The 17417-nt window shown below is 40.7% G+C and overlaps 1 protein-coding gene across 7 annotated transcripts in view; it reads right to left on the bottom strand.

Annotated features, from left to right (window-relative positions):
* Positions 1–819: 819 nt before the first annotated feature.
* The window catches only part of ECT2L (epithelial cell transforming 2 like), an 81428-nt gene continuing 64830 nt past the window's right edge, over positions 820–17417 (bottom strand). For 5 of the 7 annotated variants that reach the window (XM_078447373.2, XM_078447378.2, XM_078447375.2 and 2 more), the window contains 7 exons: positions 16918–17065; positions 15422–15495; positions 15166–15322; positions 13755–13820; positions 11713–11801; positions 2870–3042; positions 820–1423 (listed from right to left, as the gene is read on the bottom strand). In XM_078447373.2, coding sequence (XP_078303499.2) covers positions 1296–1423; positions 2870–3042; positions 11713–11801; positions 13755–13820; positions 15166–15322; positions 15422–15495; positions 16918–17065 — 835 coding nt within the window. In that variant the 3' untranslated portion in view covers positions 820–1295. The remainder of the gene's footprint in view (positions 1424–2869; positions 3043–11712; positions 11802–13754; positions 13821–15165; positions 15323–15421; positions 15496–16917; positions 17066–17417) is intronic. The other 2 variants (XM_078447380.2, XM_078447377.2) reach the window with 2 other exon arrangements.

Here is a 17417-nt window from a genome sequence, read left to right as displayed (position 1 = left end):
TAAAACAGCACAATATTTAACTTCTGTATATTTTTTAACAAGAATTTAAGTTTTCAAGAATTAGAAGGAATCTGTGTGTTTATTAAAGATGTTTAATATAGCCCAGTTCACAATCCTAGACTGTGCTAGTAGATTTTATTATTATCTTAAAGGAGAATATGAAACAGGAAGGTGACAACTGAAAGCTTCCAATATTAATATCTACTTTAAGTGAAAAATATTATTACTGCATACATCAGCAAAAGTTTCCAGGTAGCTAACAGGTTATGGCTTCAGTTTGTTAAATAATTGAATGAAGGCCTTTTAAAGACACAGAAAACTACTCAACACCTATTTTGCTGTTTCTCTTAAAACAGAATTGTCTTCCTTTATTTTTGTTTCTTAAATTTTTTTTTTCCCCCACCAGCCTTCTAATTTAACAATGTCTAATTTAACTTTTTAAAACTTACTTGGTAGGTCTAAAATTTTAATTTTGAAGCCAAATAAAGAAAGAAAGAAAGAAAATTTTGAAGTTTGCAACCAAAAAACACTTAAGAGTCACACAAAACTTTTTAGTGCTTTGTAGTGGTTTTTTTTTTTTTTTTTTTTTTTTTTTTAAGTTTATTTATTTTGGAGAGAGACAGAGCATGAACGGGGGAGGGTCAGAGAGAGAGGGAGACACAGAATCGGAAACAGGCTCCAGGCTCTGAGTTGTCAGCACAGCTGTGCTGACAGCTCAGAGCCCAATGCGGGGCTCAAACTCACAAATTGTGAGATCATGACCCGAGCCGAAGTCGGACGCTCAACCGACCGAGCCACCCAGGCGCCCCTGTAGTGATTTGTTTTTAATGCTCTCTGGAGGACTACATTCATATTAAGGATATAGACGACAAGTTTTTAAGTTATTTATATTATACACATTTCTAAATCAATTATATCATGAAAATTTATAAAGATATGATTGATAAGTCACCAACAAAATATTTCTCTAAACTGATCATCTAAAAAACGCTTTTTATTCCAATTTTGTTTTTCATTAGATCACAAAATAAAACTTTCAAGTTAATCAAAATAATATTGTCTATGAAAATAACTACCAAAAGAAGTGTTTCAAAATTTTGGACTCAAATTGTTACTGTACATTTCATATAGTTGAACATGGATGATAAAGCTTAAAAGTTAGGAGGGACTTTATGGATCATCCTAGTTCGTTCTCCTATCATCCGTGACAAATCGTCATTCTGCTTCCTGCTGGATCTTCTGGAATAGAAAATACATTGTGTTTGCCAGGGAGAATTAGCACCCAGAATGTTTTCTCACTTGTCCAGACTGCTTTTGATGGCACGTTGGAGTGCTGACAACCATAGGAATTTGTCATCCCCAGCCTCTGTAGCACAAATCCATTCACGTTTTGGACCTTGAACAATAAATGCATTCCTGATATCTGTAAAAATATTTGAGGTATACTAATTAATGTTGGCAGGTCACAATCAAAAGAAAATGTTTTAAAATTCAAGAATTGACCAAGTCATCTTTGAGAATTTTTTGAAAACTAAAAAGGGATTCCAACAAATACAAATCCAGTTTAGAATATAAGTTCCTAAAAATGCTGAATAATTTAGATATCTAAGATAACTTTTGTCTTTGTAATTGTTTAATTGTAATTAGCAGTTAGTTTTAAAGACTAAATGATCGATGATACAATGTTCCTTAATTGTTTGTCTCGGCCACTCCAGAAGAACTGGAATCAGTAGGGTCTGCACTAAGAGCTGGTGCAGGTAGAGATGTGAGACCTAGGCCTGCACCACGCTGGTATGAAGGCCAGTGTCAGAATTAAGCCAGTTATGTAGCTTGAGTGCCAACCGCCTAGCAGGTTATAGAATGATGTCTTGACACAGGGAAGAGCTTACTAAGGGGAGGTGAAAGCAGACATCCTACCCTCCTTAACCATTCCTGGTGATTATAGACAGCTTAACTCAGGTTATCTGAGTTTGTCTTCTAGGTGGAAATATTTATTTTCACCTTTGGTGTTCATCTTTTTTCAGGCTCAGATTTAAAATGGGGCTAACACTAATGGGAAGCATCCCTTTTAATTGAGTTCCTTCTCTAAGATCTTGGTTCCAGCTTTATCCTTACGTCCTGCCTTGACATGCAGTGAAAAATATTGGCCAGCTTGTCTGGCCTAATAGAAATTGAGGAAAGAGAAAGATCCTTTTAAGCTTGGGAAGTCGAGTGCAGGATAATAACTAAAAATAGGCACAGTAGTGTTTTTAAGTAGGATTTCTTTTTGTAACAGACGATAGTTCTATTGAGGTTATTAATGAATGACATGTTTGTTACTAAACATCCTTTGCAAATCTGTTAATTACAGAAGAACTTTCAACTTGAATATGAATTTAGGGAATAAAAGGTGCACAGATCTGTAATAATCACTTAGTCCTAGTGGAATGGGAATGTAGATAGAAATCTAAAATGGTAGCAAGTATAGGCAGTGTAGAGTCCTAGTAAAATGGAAAAGTGATGGATAATAATCTAAAATTGTAGCATTTACAAGAAGTAGCGAGTAGTGGTTATAAGGGCTCCAGCTCTCCTGTCAATTGCTTCAAAGAACTCAAGATGATGTTCGTTCATGCCTCCCTTTGTGATTTTTGAAATTGTTTTCCTAATATGTAGGGTGCACATCTGAAAATGCAAGCATTCCTTTCTTTTGCTATTTCTAATAGATGAAAGTTTACATTAATGAAACCTAAAAAACATTTGGATAATTATTAGCAAACTTGCAAATTAAAATCCCAGTCCTTTTCCCACTTTTATATTTTCATAGTTAATGAGCATTATATAATACAGTTTTCTGAAGGTATTTAACTCTTGGAAGAAAAAGAATACATACATTTGGAATCTGGGATATCCTCTACAAGTAACCTATGAAGAGCCACCGACGCAATGAACTGGTAGGTTGATTTTGAAGTCCTTTCAAACGGAGTATGAGATGTGCCCCGACTCGAAACGAGTAGTGCATCATTGAAGAGAAAAAGACTGAGATCACGGGTGTGTTCATAGGTCCTGTGTTAAAAGTGAAGGAGGGTTACGTACACATACATACATGCTTTGTTACACAATTCATCATCTTTGCATTGATAAGCCAGTTGTCAAGGCTTTGGCCCACTGCAGACCTTTGGAATGGCTGGTTGAAGTTCTGTGTAGTCCCTTCTGTTTCTCAGATGTGAATAGTCCCTCCTGTCTCTCAGACCAGGGCTGTGGGTGGGCCTCAAGGTGCCTTGATGGAATGGTCTGAACTTACTCATTGGCCAAGTGGTCAATCAGTGTGGGGCAAATGGACGTTGAACTTTTCCTCCTTTATGACATGAATCGTGTGAAAGCTGTGTTTTCAAACTTCGGTCAAGTTTGGTATTTTAATGTTTGAAGTATTTGGGTAATCGGGAAAGTAAGTTTTTGTTTGGTTTCATCTTTAAGGGTAACAACAGTTTGGGGTAGAGAAAAACACAAGAACCAGTCTGGCACAAGGTGTCTTAAGCACAAAGCAGGGACAAATGCATTTAACTCCTAGGTAGGAAATTCGAATTTCTCTAATTTTGATTGGAGGGAAATCAATAGATGCTACACTTCATCGGTATGAAAGGTTAAGCAGCTCTTCATTTTCACTGAGATTGCTGCGATGGTTTATCAACAGGCAATACGTGACGTCCACCCCCGTCTCTGACCCCCTTTGCTGTTGTGTTGCTGGAGCCGGGTCTCTGTGTCTGGTAGGTGCCAGTGTGCTCTAGTAGGACTTCTCAGCAGAGAATCAAGCAACGGGTTGGGGAAGAGCCAGGGGAGCCGCGCCTCCCCCCAAACACAGTGTCCCCGGCGTCCCCCTCCCCACACACCAGGAGTGGCTAAGTGAAGCTGGCTCAGGGTTTTACGGAAGGATAATCAAAAACCTTTCTTCTCTCAGAACCATCAAGCAATCCTCAGTTACTCCAAGAAAGGGAGTCACTTTACAGGCTTGATGTTCACAGGAAGTCTCTTCGTTTTTTATCTCAACCATCTTTGTTTAATTTTTAAATTGTCTATGAACATCCACATCAAGTTTTACATAAATGCTAAGGCGACATCACTCCATACCCTTGGTTTTTTTAAGTGTACTTTTTTGGTCACTTTTTCTTCTTGCTTGGCTCCCTCCTCCCTACATTCAATTCATCCAAGTTACCAAGCTAGTACCTGGCTTTCTTCATTTTCTTCCCCGCTCAGGTAATCACACGCATATGCACGAATATACACATCTATTTATAGATAGGTTGCCATTATGTTACAAAAATGGAAATATTAGTCACACTTTTTTCCTGCTTTTGTCCACAATGGAAATCACTTCAAGTTAACTGGTATGGCTTTAATTTATCCTTTTTTTTTTTTTTTTTTTTTTTCAACGTTTTTTATTTATTTTTGGGACAGAGAGAGACAGAGCATGAACGGGGGAGGGTCAGAGAGAGAGGGAGACACAGAATCAGAAACAGGCTCCAGGCTCTGAGCCATCAGCCCAGAGCCTGACGCGGGGCTCAAACTCACGGACCGCGAGATCGTGACCTGGCTGAAGTCGGACGCTTAACCGACTGCGCCACCCAGGCGCCCCTAATTTATCCTTTTTAATGGCCAACTAATACTTTATGGTGTGGGTAGCCCTTTTGATGCACATTGGTTTTGTTTACCGGCCTGGGTCTTTTTCCTCCCTTCCCTTTCTCTCTCCTTCCTTTCACTAGTTCTTTGTTGTCACTGTCAGCAATGTTCTAATAAACTGATCTTTACATGTAGACAAATCCCTTACATGCTGTTATTTCTATCAGATACATTTTAGGGGGTTGGATTGATTGGTCACAGGGTTTATGTATTTTTATCGAAAACTTCCAGATTGCTGTCCCTAAAAGCTGCTATAATTACCATTTAGAATCCATTTTATACAATGGTTCTGGCTTGTACATAGTACAAACTTTTTTTAACATTTTTATTTATTTTTGAGAGAGGGTGGGGGAGGGGCAGATGGGGGGGTGGGGGACAGAGGATCCAAAGCAGACTCTGCGCTGACAGCAGCAAGCTCCATACGGAGCTCAAACCCGTGAACCGTGAGATACGACTTGAGCCGAAGTTGGACGTTCAACTAACTGAGCCACCCAGGCACACCTCGTGGTACAAATTTTAATGTCCATCGAAATTACCTGGAGAATTTTGTTAAAATGCAAATTTTAGTGCCGTAGAGCTACAGTAGCCTGCGAATTTCTACATTTCTAAAATCTAATAGGTTTTCAGCTCATCTAATAGATGATGCTGATGTGCAGACCACATTTTGAACAGTGAAGCATTTAAATGATTTATTGGTTACAACCACGTCAAGCTAGGCAAAGGACTGGTTCCGGGAGTTAGACATTTTTTAAGGAGTACTATGCTTCAGATTCAGTTTTTTGGAGAGTATTAGGAAATACAGGTTGTGTTAGATGTGCGGATAAATAGAAGAGCTGTGGTCACCCAACTGTAAGCCAGCTTTTTCTTTTTCACACATTCCCTTCCCATTTCTATGTGATTATGACTTAGGCTGGAAGGAGTTGGGGTGCTTGCAAGAAACAATATTCTAGGTCAAGTTGATAGGGTATTCTGACAATAGGGGTGAGGGAGAGAGGAAGCAGGAAAGGCAGGAGATAACATTTATACAGATAAAGTCTGTATGTAATGGTCTACGTGTGGTGAATGACCACTTTAAATAGGTAAAGAACACCCATATTCTTGCCCTTTTTTGGCATTCATTTTACCATATTACTGATAATTATTTTTCCTATCGTAACCAGTTTAGAAAAATGTTCAAAGCTATAATAAAATTTTTCTGTTTTATCTCAATTATCAGAGAACGTGCATACAAGTTTGATTTAAAGAAGTGGCTTTGAAAGGAGTGTCTGCTTTGGTAAATGATCACTTTTTACCTTTGGAAGGGGTAATATTGAAAGTGGAGGTAAATGAAAGAATTCCAGTTTTGTGACCCACTTGGCAGGGAAGGGAAGGAGCGGGCACATTAACTCGTAGTTGAGGCCACTTGTAATCAGAGGACATGAACAGGGAAACAGGCTTGAAAACGCACAAAGAGGCTTCTGTTATTTCAATCTGATTTATGAGAATGCTGTTTAAAATACAGTAAAACCTTGGATTGTGAGTGACGTTCTGCGAGTGTTCCACAAGACGAGCAAACATTTCTAATAAGTTTTAACTTGGTAAATAATGTCTACGTGACGCCGAATGTCACACAATCACAACTGAGCCCAGGGTTCTTGAAATTCGCTTTGATATAAGTGCTTTGGATTACAAGCATGTTTCTGGAATGAATTATACTCGCAAACCAAACTTTACTCTCTCTATATACCTGAGTTCTATCTAGAAAGAAGGTTTTCAAAGCCATTTACTAAATTAAGCCCCTCAAGATCAACAGTTTTCATCCACAGACAAGAAACACCAGAACTTTTTTTTTTAAACGTAACAATTCCTCTACATATATAAAAGTAATTTCATCTTTCATATTGACATAATAGCGGCTAAAGTGGAAACTATGGATCCCAGTAGGGTTTCAGAAAGCCACTTCTGCTCATACTGAAAAGAAACAACACTAAGGGGTAGGGTTTTTCCTCTAAACTTGGATAGAATTTCTTTTCTTACTCAGAAGTAGGTCAAATGACTCAGCAAAAATGTAACAGCTCTGTTCTAGTTTAAATTCCTAACATCATCCTAGAAGTGTTTTGTTGTTTATTGTATTAGACGGCCAAAACTACCAACTACCCAACTACTATAAATACATAAAACCTTCAAAGGAATTTTCAGAATACAACCTCGGGCACGAACAGACAACTGAGCCATCGGTTCTGTGAGCTGACCTGAGCCAAAACTGTCCCTCCCATACATCCACACTCTGACTTGAGGGTTGTGTGGCTTTTTGAGTTTCCAGAATAAGAATCAGTTCAGAGTCCCGTATCCCTGGGAAGTCCCCAAAACACAGTGGCTCTGGTAAATGACTATAGGCCTTTTGGGGTAAGACTAAAAGGAAAGTTTACAATCTATATTGGCAGTGTAATAGGGTTTTTCCAAGTCCCAAGAGGACTTGGTCTGAGAAGTGGATGGCTCCATTTAGTGATTCAAGGCCATGCCACTATTCACCAGTCCTAGAAGGCTCCACCTTTGGGCACCTTTGCATCAAGGTAGGAAAGAGGGAAGGAAAGAAAAAAAAAAAAAGTCTATTTAAAAACCAGCAGGCTTAAAGTCACATAAATGAAAATTGGCGTTTCTGGAAAGAACTATATTATAAAAGTTCCAAATTCCATAATGTATTATAAAAGCTTAACATATCCCAAAACTCTGTGGGCGATAGCCACAGAGGTACAAATAATAACCCCAAATTTCCTAACTCGAAAATGACTCTATGATTTCATCTCTACCCCCTGAGGAAATTTTTTCACTTACGGTGCAAATATTTACTTATTTTTTCTGTGTCGCATCTCTTGTTTATTCGTTGTTTCATACCTGCTGCTCAGATGGTGAGTTTATTATGAGGAAGGTTAATTCATCTTTCCACCTGCTGGTCTAACCAGTAGGAGCACTGAGACCTGGTTTTGAGTTTCAGACCAGCACTTATTCTGCAGCCTCAAACAAGTTAAATCCAGATTCCCACCCATAACATGGTTCCAGTCCTACTTGCTTCACCAAGTGATTGTAATGAGTATATCAAATGAGAAAATTTAAAGTATATGATAAATTATAGGGGTGCCTGCCTGGCTCAGTCAGAGGAGTGTGCGACTCTTGATCTTGGGGTCATTAGTTCAAGCCCTGTGTTGAGTGTAGAGATAGATTGATGGTGGATAGATGATAGATAGATAGGTAGATAGATAGCATTAATAAAATATAGTACATTATAAAAGCTTATACTCATGTGAGTCAGTATAAATATTAGCAGTTTCCTCTGATTAGAAATCCCTGATGAAAGTCATAGGAATGGGATTTCTTGGGTTTCATGTGACTTTCCAGAATGATAGTAAAGTTTCAGGCTAAATATTCTGTAATATCTTCTGGAATATGAAACTATCTTGTATTTAATTTCAGCTGTTGATGTAAAATTACATGTACATTTGTTGCTTGGCAAATCACTGAGATAGTGCCTATTTAAATATACATGTACCTCATAATTAGAGTATAAAATAATTTGGTATCCTCTCATTATCCTCAAAATGTACTCTCTGTTGTCCAAATACTGAAGACAAGCCTAAATTCTAAACATTGAGACATCTGGTTTCTGGTTGGACATGTCAAAAAGCTTGGAAGTCCTAACTTCACCCTCACAACAAAAAAGAAGCTAAAAACCTCAGAATCAGCAACTCTTCTTAGATCCATCAAAGAATTGAGGCCATAAGGTAAACCAGCCACCCAAAAGCTGGGGAGACACTGATAAGGGAATCACCGCTTACTGGAAACAGAAACTCCCTGAGGGAGCAGCATCAGGAAAGAATATTTAAAAGATAATTGACTAACTGCTAGAGACAGTGTGAACTAGCTTAAGAGATTAGGAACTCCTGGAAGCCTAGCCTTAGGGGAACATTCTGTCCCCACTTGCATGAATTTGAAAGTTGCAGGAATTGTACTTCCAGGAGCCCCACCAGGTTCTCACTGTAAAATCGGGAGAAAAATCTTTTCATTCTTCCAGATGGGGAAGGGAAAAGTAACTTTTTTGAAACATGCCCAAAGAGTTCTCTTCTCCTTAACAAAGGACTGCCTTCAAGGGAAACTATTTTTATCAGAATCGAACCAACATGGGGGAGGGAAACTTGTACCTCCAGCTCCTTCTCAGTTTCCTGTGTCAGTAGAGGGGCACCAAAACAAAACAAAACAGAAAACAAGACTGGGAAGCACTTCTGAAGGTCCTAGCCTAGGGGCACGGCTCACTAAAAAAACGAAGACCTCATCAGAAGACTATAGAACTCTTCCCCTCCCCTCCCCTCCCCTCCCCTCCCCTCCCCTCCGCTCCCCTCTCCTCCCCTTCCTTCCATTTGACTACCACATCCATAGGACTCATAACGACAGGGATTATAGCTAAAAAGAACTAGAAGTTTCAGACCTTATTTAAGAGATCTCTAGGGAAACTCAGTGACAAAAGGGGAGACAAAAACAAGAACACCAGAATTAACTGTAGCTTCTGACACCACAGCTACAACAAACAGTAAGCACAGGCTAACCTCTAGCCAGATAAACATAACACCTCACACCAAAGACCTATTTACCTCATTTCCTTTCACCCAATATATCTAGCTTTCAACAAAAAATTACAAATCTTGCTAAGAGGAGAGAAAATAGTTTGATAAAGCAAGTTTTAGAACCAGACTCACATGGCAGGGATGATGTTGGAATTATTAGACAGAAATTTTAAATATTTATGATAAAGTAAGAACTCTAATGAAAAAAAATGGACAACATGCAACAAAAGAACAGATGAGTAATATGAACAAAAAAATGGAAACCCCCCAAAATAAAATTGCAGAAATTGAAAACACTGAAATGGAAATGAATAATGCCTTTGATGGGCTCATTAGCAGATGGGACATAGCTGAGGAAAGAATCAATGAGCCTGAAGGTACATCAATAGAAACTTACCAAACTTAGAAGCAAAGAGAAAAAAGACTGAAAAAGGAATAGACTCTCCAAGAAATGTGGGACAATTACAAAAGATGTACATATATCTAATGGGAAAAGACGATGGAGAATAAAGAGAAAGGAACAGAAGAAGTATGTGAAGTGATGATGGCTGTGAATTTTACAAAATTATTGACAGACACCAAGCCACAGATCCAGGAAGCTTATAGAATACCACGCAGGGTAAATACCAAAAAAATCTACACAGGCATATTACATTCAAACTCCAGAAAATCAAAGACAAGGAGAAAATCTTGAAAGAACCCAGAGAACAAAAACAAAACAAAAAAACCACCTTACCAAAGAGGAACAACAATGACATTGGATGTCCCTTCAGAAACCATGCAAGCAAGAAGAGAGTACAGTGGAATAAGCATTTAAAGAAAAAAAAAAGAAAAAAAAAAAAAAAAAACCCAGCAACCCAGAATTCTGTAGCCAGCGAAATTATCCTTCAAAAGTGAAAGTTTACCAGACAAACAAAAATTGAGGAAATTTATTTCCAGTAGACCTTCCTAGCAAGAAACGTTAAAAGAAGGTCTTTAGAGAAAAGGTAAATTACGTAGGTCAGAAACTCAGACTTACATAAAGAGAGAGTGTTACCTTCATGAGTACATGAAGGTAAAATAAATTCTAATAATAAAAAACTGGAATAATCCCGAGCATGTCTCCCACTACACCAATATGTTCAAAATTGCTGGTTTGCTAGCTAGTTTCCTTCCATCACTGCAGCTCACTTCTAACGTTACCAAACAAAATCAACAAAACGAAATAAAAACACTGTGACCATGACAAAAGTGACACAATTGTGTAATTTGATTTTCATTTAGAATCATTCCAGGTAGGAATAGAGGCGAGAGGATTGGGTTTCTTCCAACCACCACCTCCCCACCCCCCACACACACTGACCTATGCCTTTGGGAAACATTCACTGAAATATTCATTGAAATGACAGGCAAATCCATTTTTCCTTCTTTTGTTGAAATCGGACAAATTAAGGGAGTTGATGTCTCTCCAGTTTGGTTGCTGTCTGTTGATTTCTCATCTTTGCCATTAATACTAAGAACATAGTTGTGCAAATAATTTTCCAAAGCAGGGATCAGTAAATTATGACCCCACTTGTTTTATAAATAAAGTTTTATTGTCACACAGCCACACTGGTTCATTTATGTGCTGTATTGTCTGTGAAGACTGTACGATTTATGTATTGGATCATTATGTTGCTGCTTCTGTGCTGCAATGGTGAAGTTAGTAGTTGCCACGGGATATTTACTATCTGACCTTTACTGAAAAAGTTTCCCCATCCTTGTTCTTTTTTTTCCTCAAGTCTTTATTTATTTATTTTGAGAGAAAGAGGGAGAGTGGGGGGGAGGGGCAGAGAGAGAGGAAGAGAAAGAGAAGCCCAAGCAGGCTCTGCACTGCTAGCCTGGAACCCACTGCAGGACTCAAACCCATGAACCGCGAGATCGTGACCTGAGCCGAAATCAAGAGTCGGGAGCTTCACGGACTGAGCCACCCAGAGGCCCCCCCATCCTTGTTCTAAAGGAGGAAAGGGGGTGCTAGCTTATGGAAATTAGCACCCTCCCATCTTCTGTTCTTACACTACTGTGAGGTGCAGAACAGATACAGTGGGCCCTCAATACAATGGTGGTTCCTTGGTGAGACCTTTTTAATACTAACCTCAATAACTATCTGAGGATAATTAACTGGCCTTCTCTTTCTTATAGTTGAGCAAATCACTGGTGTGATACCCACCACTTGGATCTCCTTTCAGCGGGGAAGTGACCCACCTTCAGAATTCCTGCTTCTATGCAGTTTGTGGTTCTGGCAGAGACCATGTATTTTCTCCCATTCTATCCAGTAGCTGCCTGGAACGTGAGTAAAGCACCTTACCTCATCTCGGAGGAATGTGTGTGTAAGTTTTCAGTACAGCACAAAGGTTTGCCGTAAACTTATGTCAGACATCGTACTCAATCCCAGATACAAGATGAGCAAGTCACAGTCACAACCGTAGGATAGTTCAATGCTTACCTTAAAGGGAAACTTACTGCCTCATCACAGCAGTGAAGCTGGGCTACATCTTGGACCCTAATCAGATATCTGTTTTCCTCTGATAGAGTCTGTGAAATAAAAACCAAAATTAGACACGTTCATAAATTTGTAGAAAATAGAAGTCCCACTACTGCAGAACCATTTGATATCCTGCACACTGTTGAGTAGAACTCAGTTTAATTATGAAGAAGTGAGTGTTTTTACTATTAACAAAACAGGCTTTCGTTAGAAAGACCACAGAATTGACCATGAAAACTATATTTTGAGGGTGTTATCTAATTTTCAATTTTTAATTTTTTTAATTCATTTGTTTTTTCAAGTCTTAAGTAATCTCTGCACCCAACATGGGGCTTGAACTCACGCCCCCAAGATCAAGAGTCGTGTGTTCTTCGGACTGAGCCACCCAGGTGCCCCTGTTGTCTAATTTTTAAAGCTACTGAAATTACTGTTTTATTTATAAATTCTTTAAATGCTTTCCTAGTATTAAAAGAAGAAGGAGGAGGAAGAGGAGGGTTGGAAGCAGGAAAGAAGGGATCTATCAAGAAAGGGTAATGAATGGATTGTTACAAATTAAGAAATTAGGCCACTGTACTGATCTAGCCCTGGAGATGATCACTTGTTATGCACAGCGATCCAGAGATAAAGTTCAGACTCTGTGAGTGCCAAGATTTGGGACTTTTTGTAATCCAGTCAACTTCACTCTCCCTAGCAAAATGTCCAGATCTAAATTCTAACAAAACAGCTCCATCTTGTTTCCCTACTTTGGCCTAAGTAAATAAATAAATAAATAACATTTCCAATCAATTGATACTTTAGTTCAACATAATTCATATGGTGAACTCCTACTAGAAGACAAGTAAATCATAGCTCATACCTGATGGAGCTCCCAGTCTTATGAATTAAGGGTTACAAAAAAGTGTGAGAGAGATGTTCAAGGTGCTGCGGAAAACCCAGGAATGGGGAACTCACAGCTGGAGATGTTGGGGAAACTTCACAAGGAAGATGATGATTGAACTTGATTTTTTTTTAAGTTTATTTTTGAGAGACAGACAGAGCGAGCGGGGGAGGAGCAAAGAGAGGAGAGAGAGAATCCCAAGCAGGCTCTGCACTGTCAGCACGGAGCCCGATGAGGGGCTTGAACTCACAAACCACAAGATCGTGACCTGAGCCAAAACCAAGAGTCTGATGATTAACTGACTGAGCCACCCAGGTGCCCCTGAACCGGATTTTTTTTTTTTTAACGTTTATTTATTTTTGAGAGAGAGACAGAGTGTGAGTGGGGGAGGAGCAGAGAGACAGGGAGACACAGAATCCGAAGCAGGCTTCAGGCTCTGAGCTGTTAGCATAGCCCGACGCGGGGCTTGAACTCACAAACCGCGAGATCACGACCTGAGCGGAAGTCGGACACTTACCGACTGAGTCACCCAGGCGCCCCTGAACTGGACTTTTAAAGGATAAAGAGTTTATCCAGTGGAGTGGGAAAGGAAGGCAATTTCAGAGAAGGCAAAGCATGAGCAAAGCACAAATGTGTGAGGAAAGATTAACATTATTGAAGAACTATGAGTAGATTTCTTTGATCATAAAGTGGTAGGCAAGGCAGTAAGAGAGAAGGTGGAGTGGGACCAGATGATATTCTCTATAGGCAGCAGCTAACAGATGACTCCTGAGATTTTTTTAGATATCCTCAGTGCGCAGAATCCTGCACCAGGCTCTATGTGCAGGGAGATATGACATCAGAAAAGACATGGCCCCTTTCCCCAAAGGAGGTCATGTTACAGAAGTACCAATCAGAGAGCTAAGACTGAAGACAAACTATGGGATGGGGTCAAGTTCACTCGTGCCTCTTCTCATATGCACCCTTACAGCTGGCAAGGAAGTGAAATGTGAGCGCTCGCCAGCACATGGCACACAGCAGGCCCTCAACAGACGTTAGCTGAATGGAAAAATGCAGGTCTCCTTTGCCGATGACCGGAGGTTACACTCCCGAGCATGAGATGTAGTGAGCACATCCGAATACGTACCGGGCATCCCCTGACGATTCTCTGTATGTCTGACAGCTGATCTCTCATACCGATGTTTTGCTTCATCTAGTAAACAAAGTGATTTTAGGCCAGCTAAAATTATGAAAGTTCTATACAGAAAAACTAGATTTAAAATATTTTATGTCACTTGATAGAGGGCTCCGTATGTTCATAACCCTTAATAAGAATCTCAGTTTCGTGTCCCCAATTATTTATTTATTTTTATTTTTATTTGAGAGAGAGAGAGAGAGAGAGAGAGAGAATGCAAGCAGGGTAGAGGGGCAAAGGGAGACAGAAAGAGGACCTTAAGCAGGCTCCACGCTCAGCGCGGCGCCTGACATGGGGCTCAATCCCGTGACCCTGGGATCGTGACCTGAGCTGAAATCAACAGTGGGCTACTCAACTGACTGAGTCAGCCAGGCGCCCCATCGTAAACCCAGTGTTTTATTTTTTTATTTTTATTTTTTTTAATTTTTTTTAACGTTTATTTATTTTTGAGACAGGGAGAGACAGAGCATGAACAGGGGAGGGTCAGAGAGAGGGAGACACAGAATCGGAAGCAGGCTCCAGGCTCTGAGCTGTCAGCACAGAGCCCGACGCGGGGCTAGAACTCACAGACCGCAAGATCATGACCTGAGCCGAAGTCGGACGCTTAACCGACTGAGCCACCCAGGCACCCCTTATCCCCAGTGTTTTAAAACAAAGACACAAGTGACAGCACTGTATTCAGAAAGTATCTTCAGGGCATAATATGTTATCAGGTTACATTCAGCCTGGCTGCCCATGCAGTACGCCCATCACAACAGTATTTTCAGAACGATAGAACTGTCTTCCATGATGCCAAATTCTTTCAGAGAATGATTATGATTTAATCATAAAAATTTTTTATGATTAAAAATTTTTATGATTAAAATTTTTTTATGCCGCCCAGAGCCCGAAGTGGGACTTGAACTCACGAACTGTGAGATCACGACCTGAGCCGAAGTCAGACGCTTAACCAACAGAGCCACCCGGGCACCCCCGAGAATGATTATGATTGCGATACTTACTGAGTCAGAAAATTTAATTAACACGGTAAGAAGTACCTTCAGAAACAAAGAATTTTGCTTTTTTTTTCCTCTTAGTTATCTAGAAAAATCAATCTAAATATCCGAGTCTTCAAACTTTCATATTAATAAAAGTTCTATTGCGCTCACGCAGATGTCTGAAAACATTGTGTCTCATGTTGCTTGGCTTAGAATAGATGCCCTTAGTGCTCCAAATCCCTGAACCCAATGATTTCACATGAAAGGGATAAAAGACTTTGAAGTAAAGAACACCACGACAGGATAAGCTATTTCAGGATCTTTGAGTCAGTACCGCAAAGCATTGTAACATTTTTCAAGGACACCAACTCTTACCAGCAACCAACCTGATCTATATAACGTTTATAGTTTTTGACTTGGTCAATCGCAGCGGTCAAGTCCCCACGGTCAACATGTTCTGCAGGAGTATGAAGCCTCAGAGCGTGCAGAAGATTAATATATTCTTCAAATCTTCTGGATGGGTATAAGAGCAGCTCCGGGAGGCTGTAGGAGGCATAGAAAATGGAACGCTGGTCACTTTTGGAAGGTCAAAGTGTGCCCTGTGCTTAGGACACCCCCACCGTGCTTTCCCTCAGAACTCACCTCAGCATTTTGGTAGCAACGGTCTTATCATGCCTCTTCAGGAAAGCTCGGAATGCTGGTATCGTTTCTCTGCACTAAAGGTATTCAGTGAACTGAGTCAGTATAGACAAAATGGCTTTGCAACCAGGTAGGCCTGGATTAAAATTAAAGATTTAATTTACTTCTACCTAATTCTATGTGACCCTGTCAAGTTATTTCACTTCTCTGAGCCTCCGTTTTCCCGTGGATACTGTACCTAACTCTCGTGGTGAGGAGAGGAAGAATCCTCTCCATAAAGTGCTTGTCAGGCAGTAAGTGTTATCCCCACAGTAAGAAACTATTCACCTATAATACTGCTGTTGACTATGTTTTCCACAGGAGCATTAGAAAGAGGCTCCACTGTGCCAAATATGTTTTAAAATGCATTCATTCATCTTAGTAGAGCCCTCCGGAAGTTACTTCATTTTTCTCAGCACACACGTGCCTAAAAGACACCAGTAATGCTAATTTCCAGAAGGCAAATATTCACTGTTGTAATGTTAACAGCTAACGTTCACTGAGTACTTGCTTATATGCACACCCCGTGCTAGTGACAATATGTGACACTCTGCTCCCATTTCCGTCCTATGGTTGGTCCTATGAAATCGCCTTATTCACGCAACTTTCCCATCATTCACTTGTCTAGCAGTGTTTGAACTCCCTAAGTGGGGCAAGAAGAATGCTACAAAGGGAGACGTCTGAGGTCAGGGATCGTCCAGAGGCCTCCCAGCCCCCAAGCCTTCCCCTCGGCCTCAGTGCAGATGGGCGGACCCAGCCGGAGTGGATGCAGCCGACACTGGCAGAAGTCAAGGTGTCGTCTTCTGCTGCGCTTTTCACACAAATTGAAGAGGGCAGAAAGAAAGATCTCACGGCCGTCAGAAGAGACCCCAACAAGAGCAGCGAGTGACACAGAAGGAGCTGAATGTTCCTGCCCAGACTACATATGGCGTCGGTCACAGTGGGAAGAATTGTGTATAATGAACTCTCCAAGGGATGGAAGGCAAAGAAATTCCTTATTTCACAATGAGATTTTTCAAATTGAGTGTCCCTATTCCAAGCAACATGGGTTATCAATTCCTTTTCTCCGTAAGAGAGTTGAGCTTGTCAAGGCCACGCAGGACCACACGTGTTGGCAGAGTAGAATCAGGGCTCTCAGTTTTGTTTCTACCTAATTGTTCGACGGTTTTCTGTAAGCGAACCACAGGGTATCTGGGACAGATGAAAGCTTGGAAATGTGTATGATTAGTTCAGCCCAACAATCAGTTCCTGGAGCCTGCTGTATCAAGCACCATGCTAGTCCCTAGTGATACGAAATTAAATAAGTCAGAGTCGCCATCCCCAAAGAGTTCACAGCAAACTGGAAGCTAAGAGTAGGGAGGAAGTCTTCCCTATTAATCCTAGTCCTTTGGATCGCACACAAAACTTCCTCTCGAGCTCAGAAGGTCTCCTACGTGCCTGGGTGGTAACTCAATCATTACCTTCTCCATAGTTTTCAGAACAACCGGGTAATTGTTGAAGAAATTGGTATATGTGTTCAACTGGCTTCCAAACTTTAGGAATATTTCCCCCACGCCGTGGGCCGGGCCCCATTCCTGCAGTCTGTCTCTCAGGTGGTCTAGAAACTGCCTGCCATAGGAGAGAAGCATGCCCGTGAAAGAGTGGCCAGGGATAACCTGGAAACTTAAAAACCAGGTTAGTTGTCATCAGCGCAGGCTGGCAGGGCTTTGGTCCAGTCGTTTTGCCTTGACACAGAGCAGGGCAGGTCTGCCAGGAAAGGGGGAGAAACTGGGGTGTGAGGACATAGGTTGCCTCTGGAGAAGCCTCATCTCTCCTTCTCATTTCCTTGAGCCAGAAGCCCCGGCCGGCCTCCGGAGGCCTGCCCCGGACAGCACCCCTCCCACATGGCCAGCCAGGAGGGCGGCACAGTTTCTTAAAGTCCTCAGAGGAGAGTGACTGACTCGCTTCAAATGCCACCCCC

This window comes from Panthera onca, chromosome B2 (assembly GCF_046562875.1).
Source record: "Panthera onca isolate mPanOnc1 chromosome B2, mPanOnc1 haplotype 2, whole genome shotgun sequence".
NCBI lineage: Eukaryota > Metazoa > Chordata > Mammalia > Carnivora > Felidae > Panthera > Panthera onca.
This window is presented reverse-complemented; position numbering and strand designations above follow the sequence as displayed.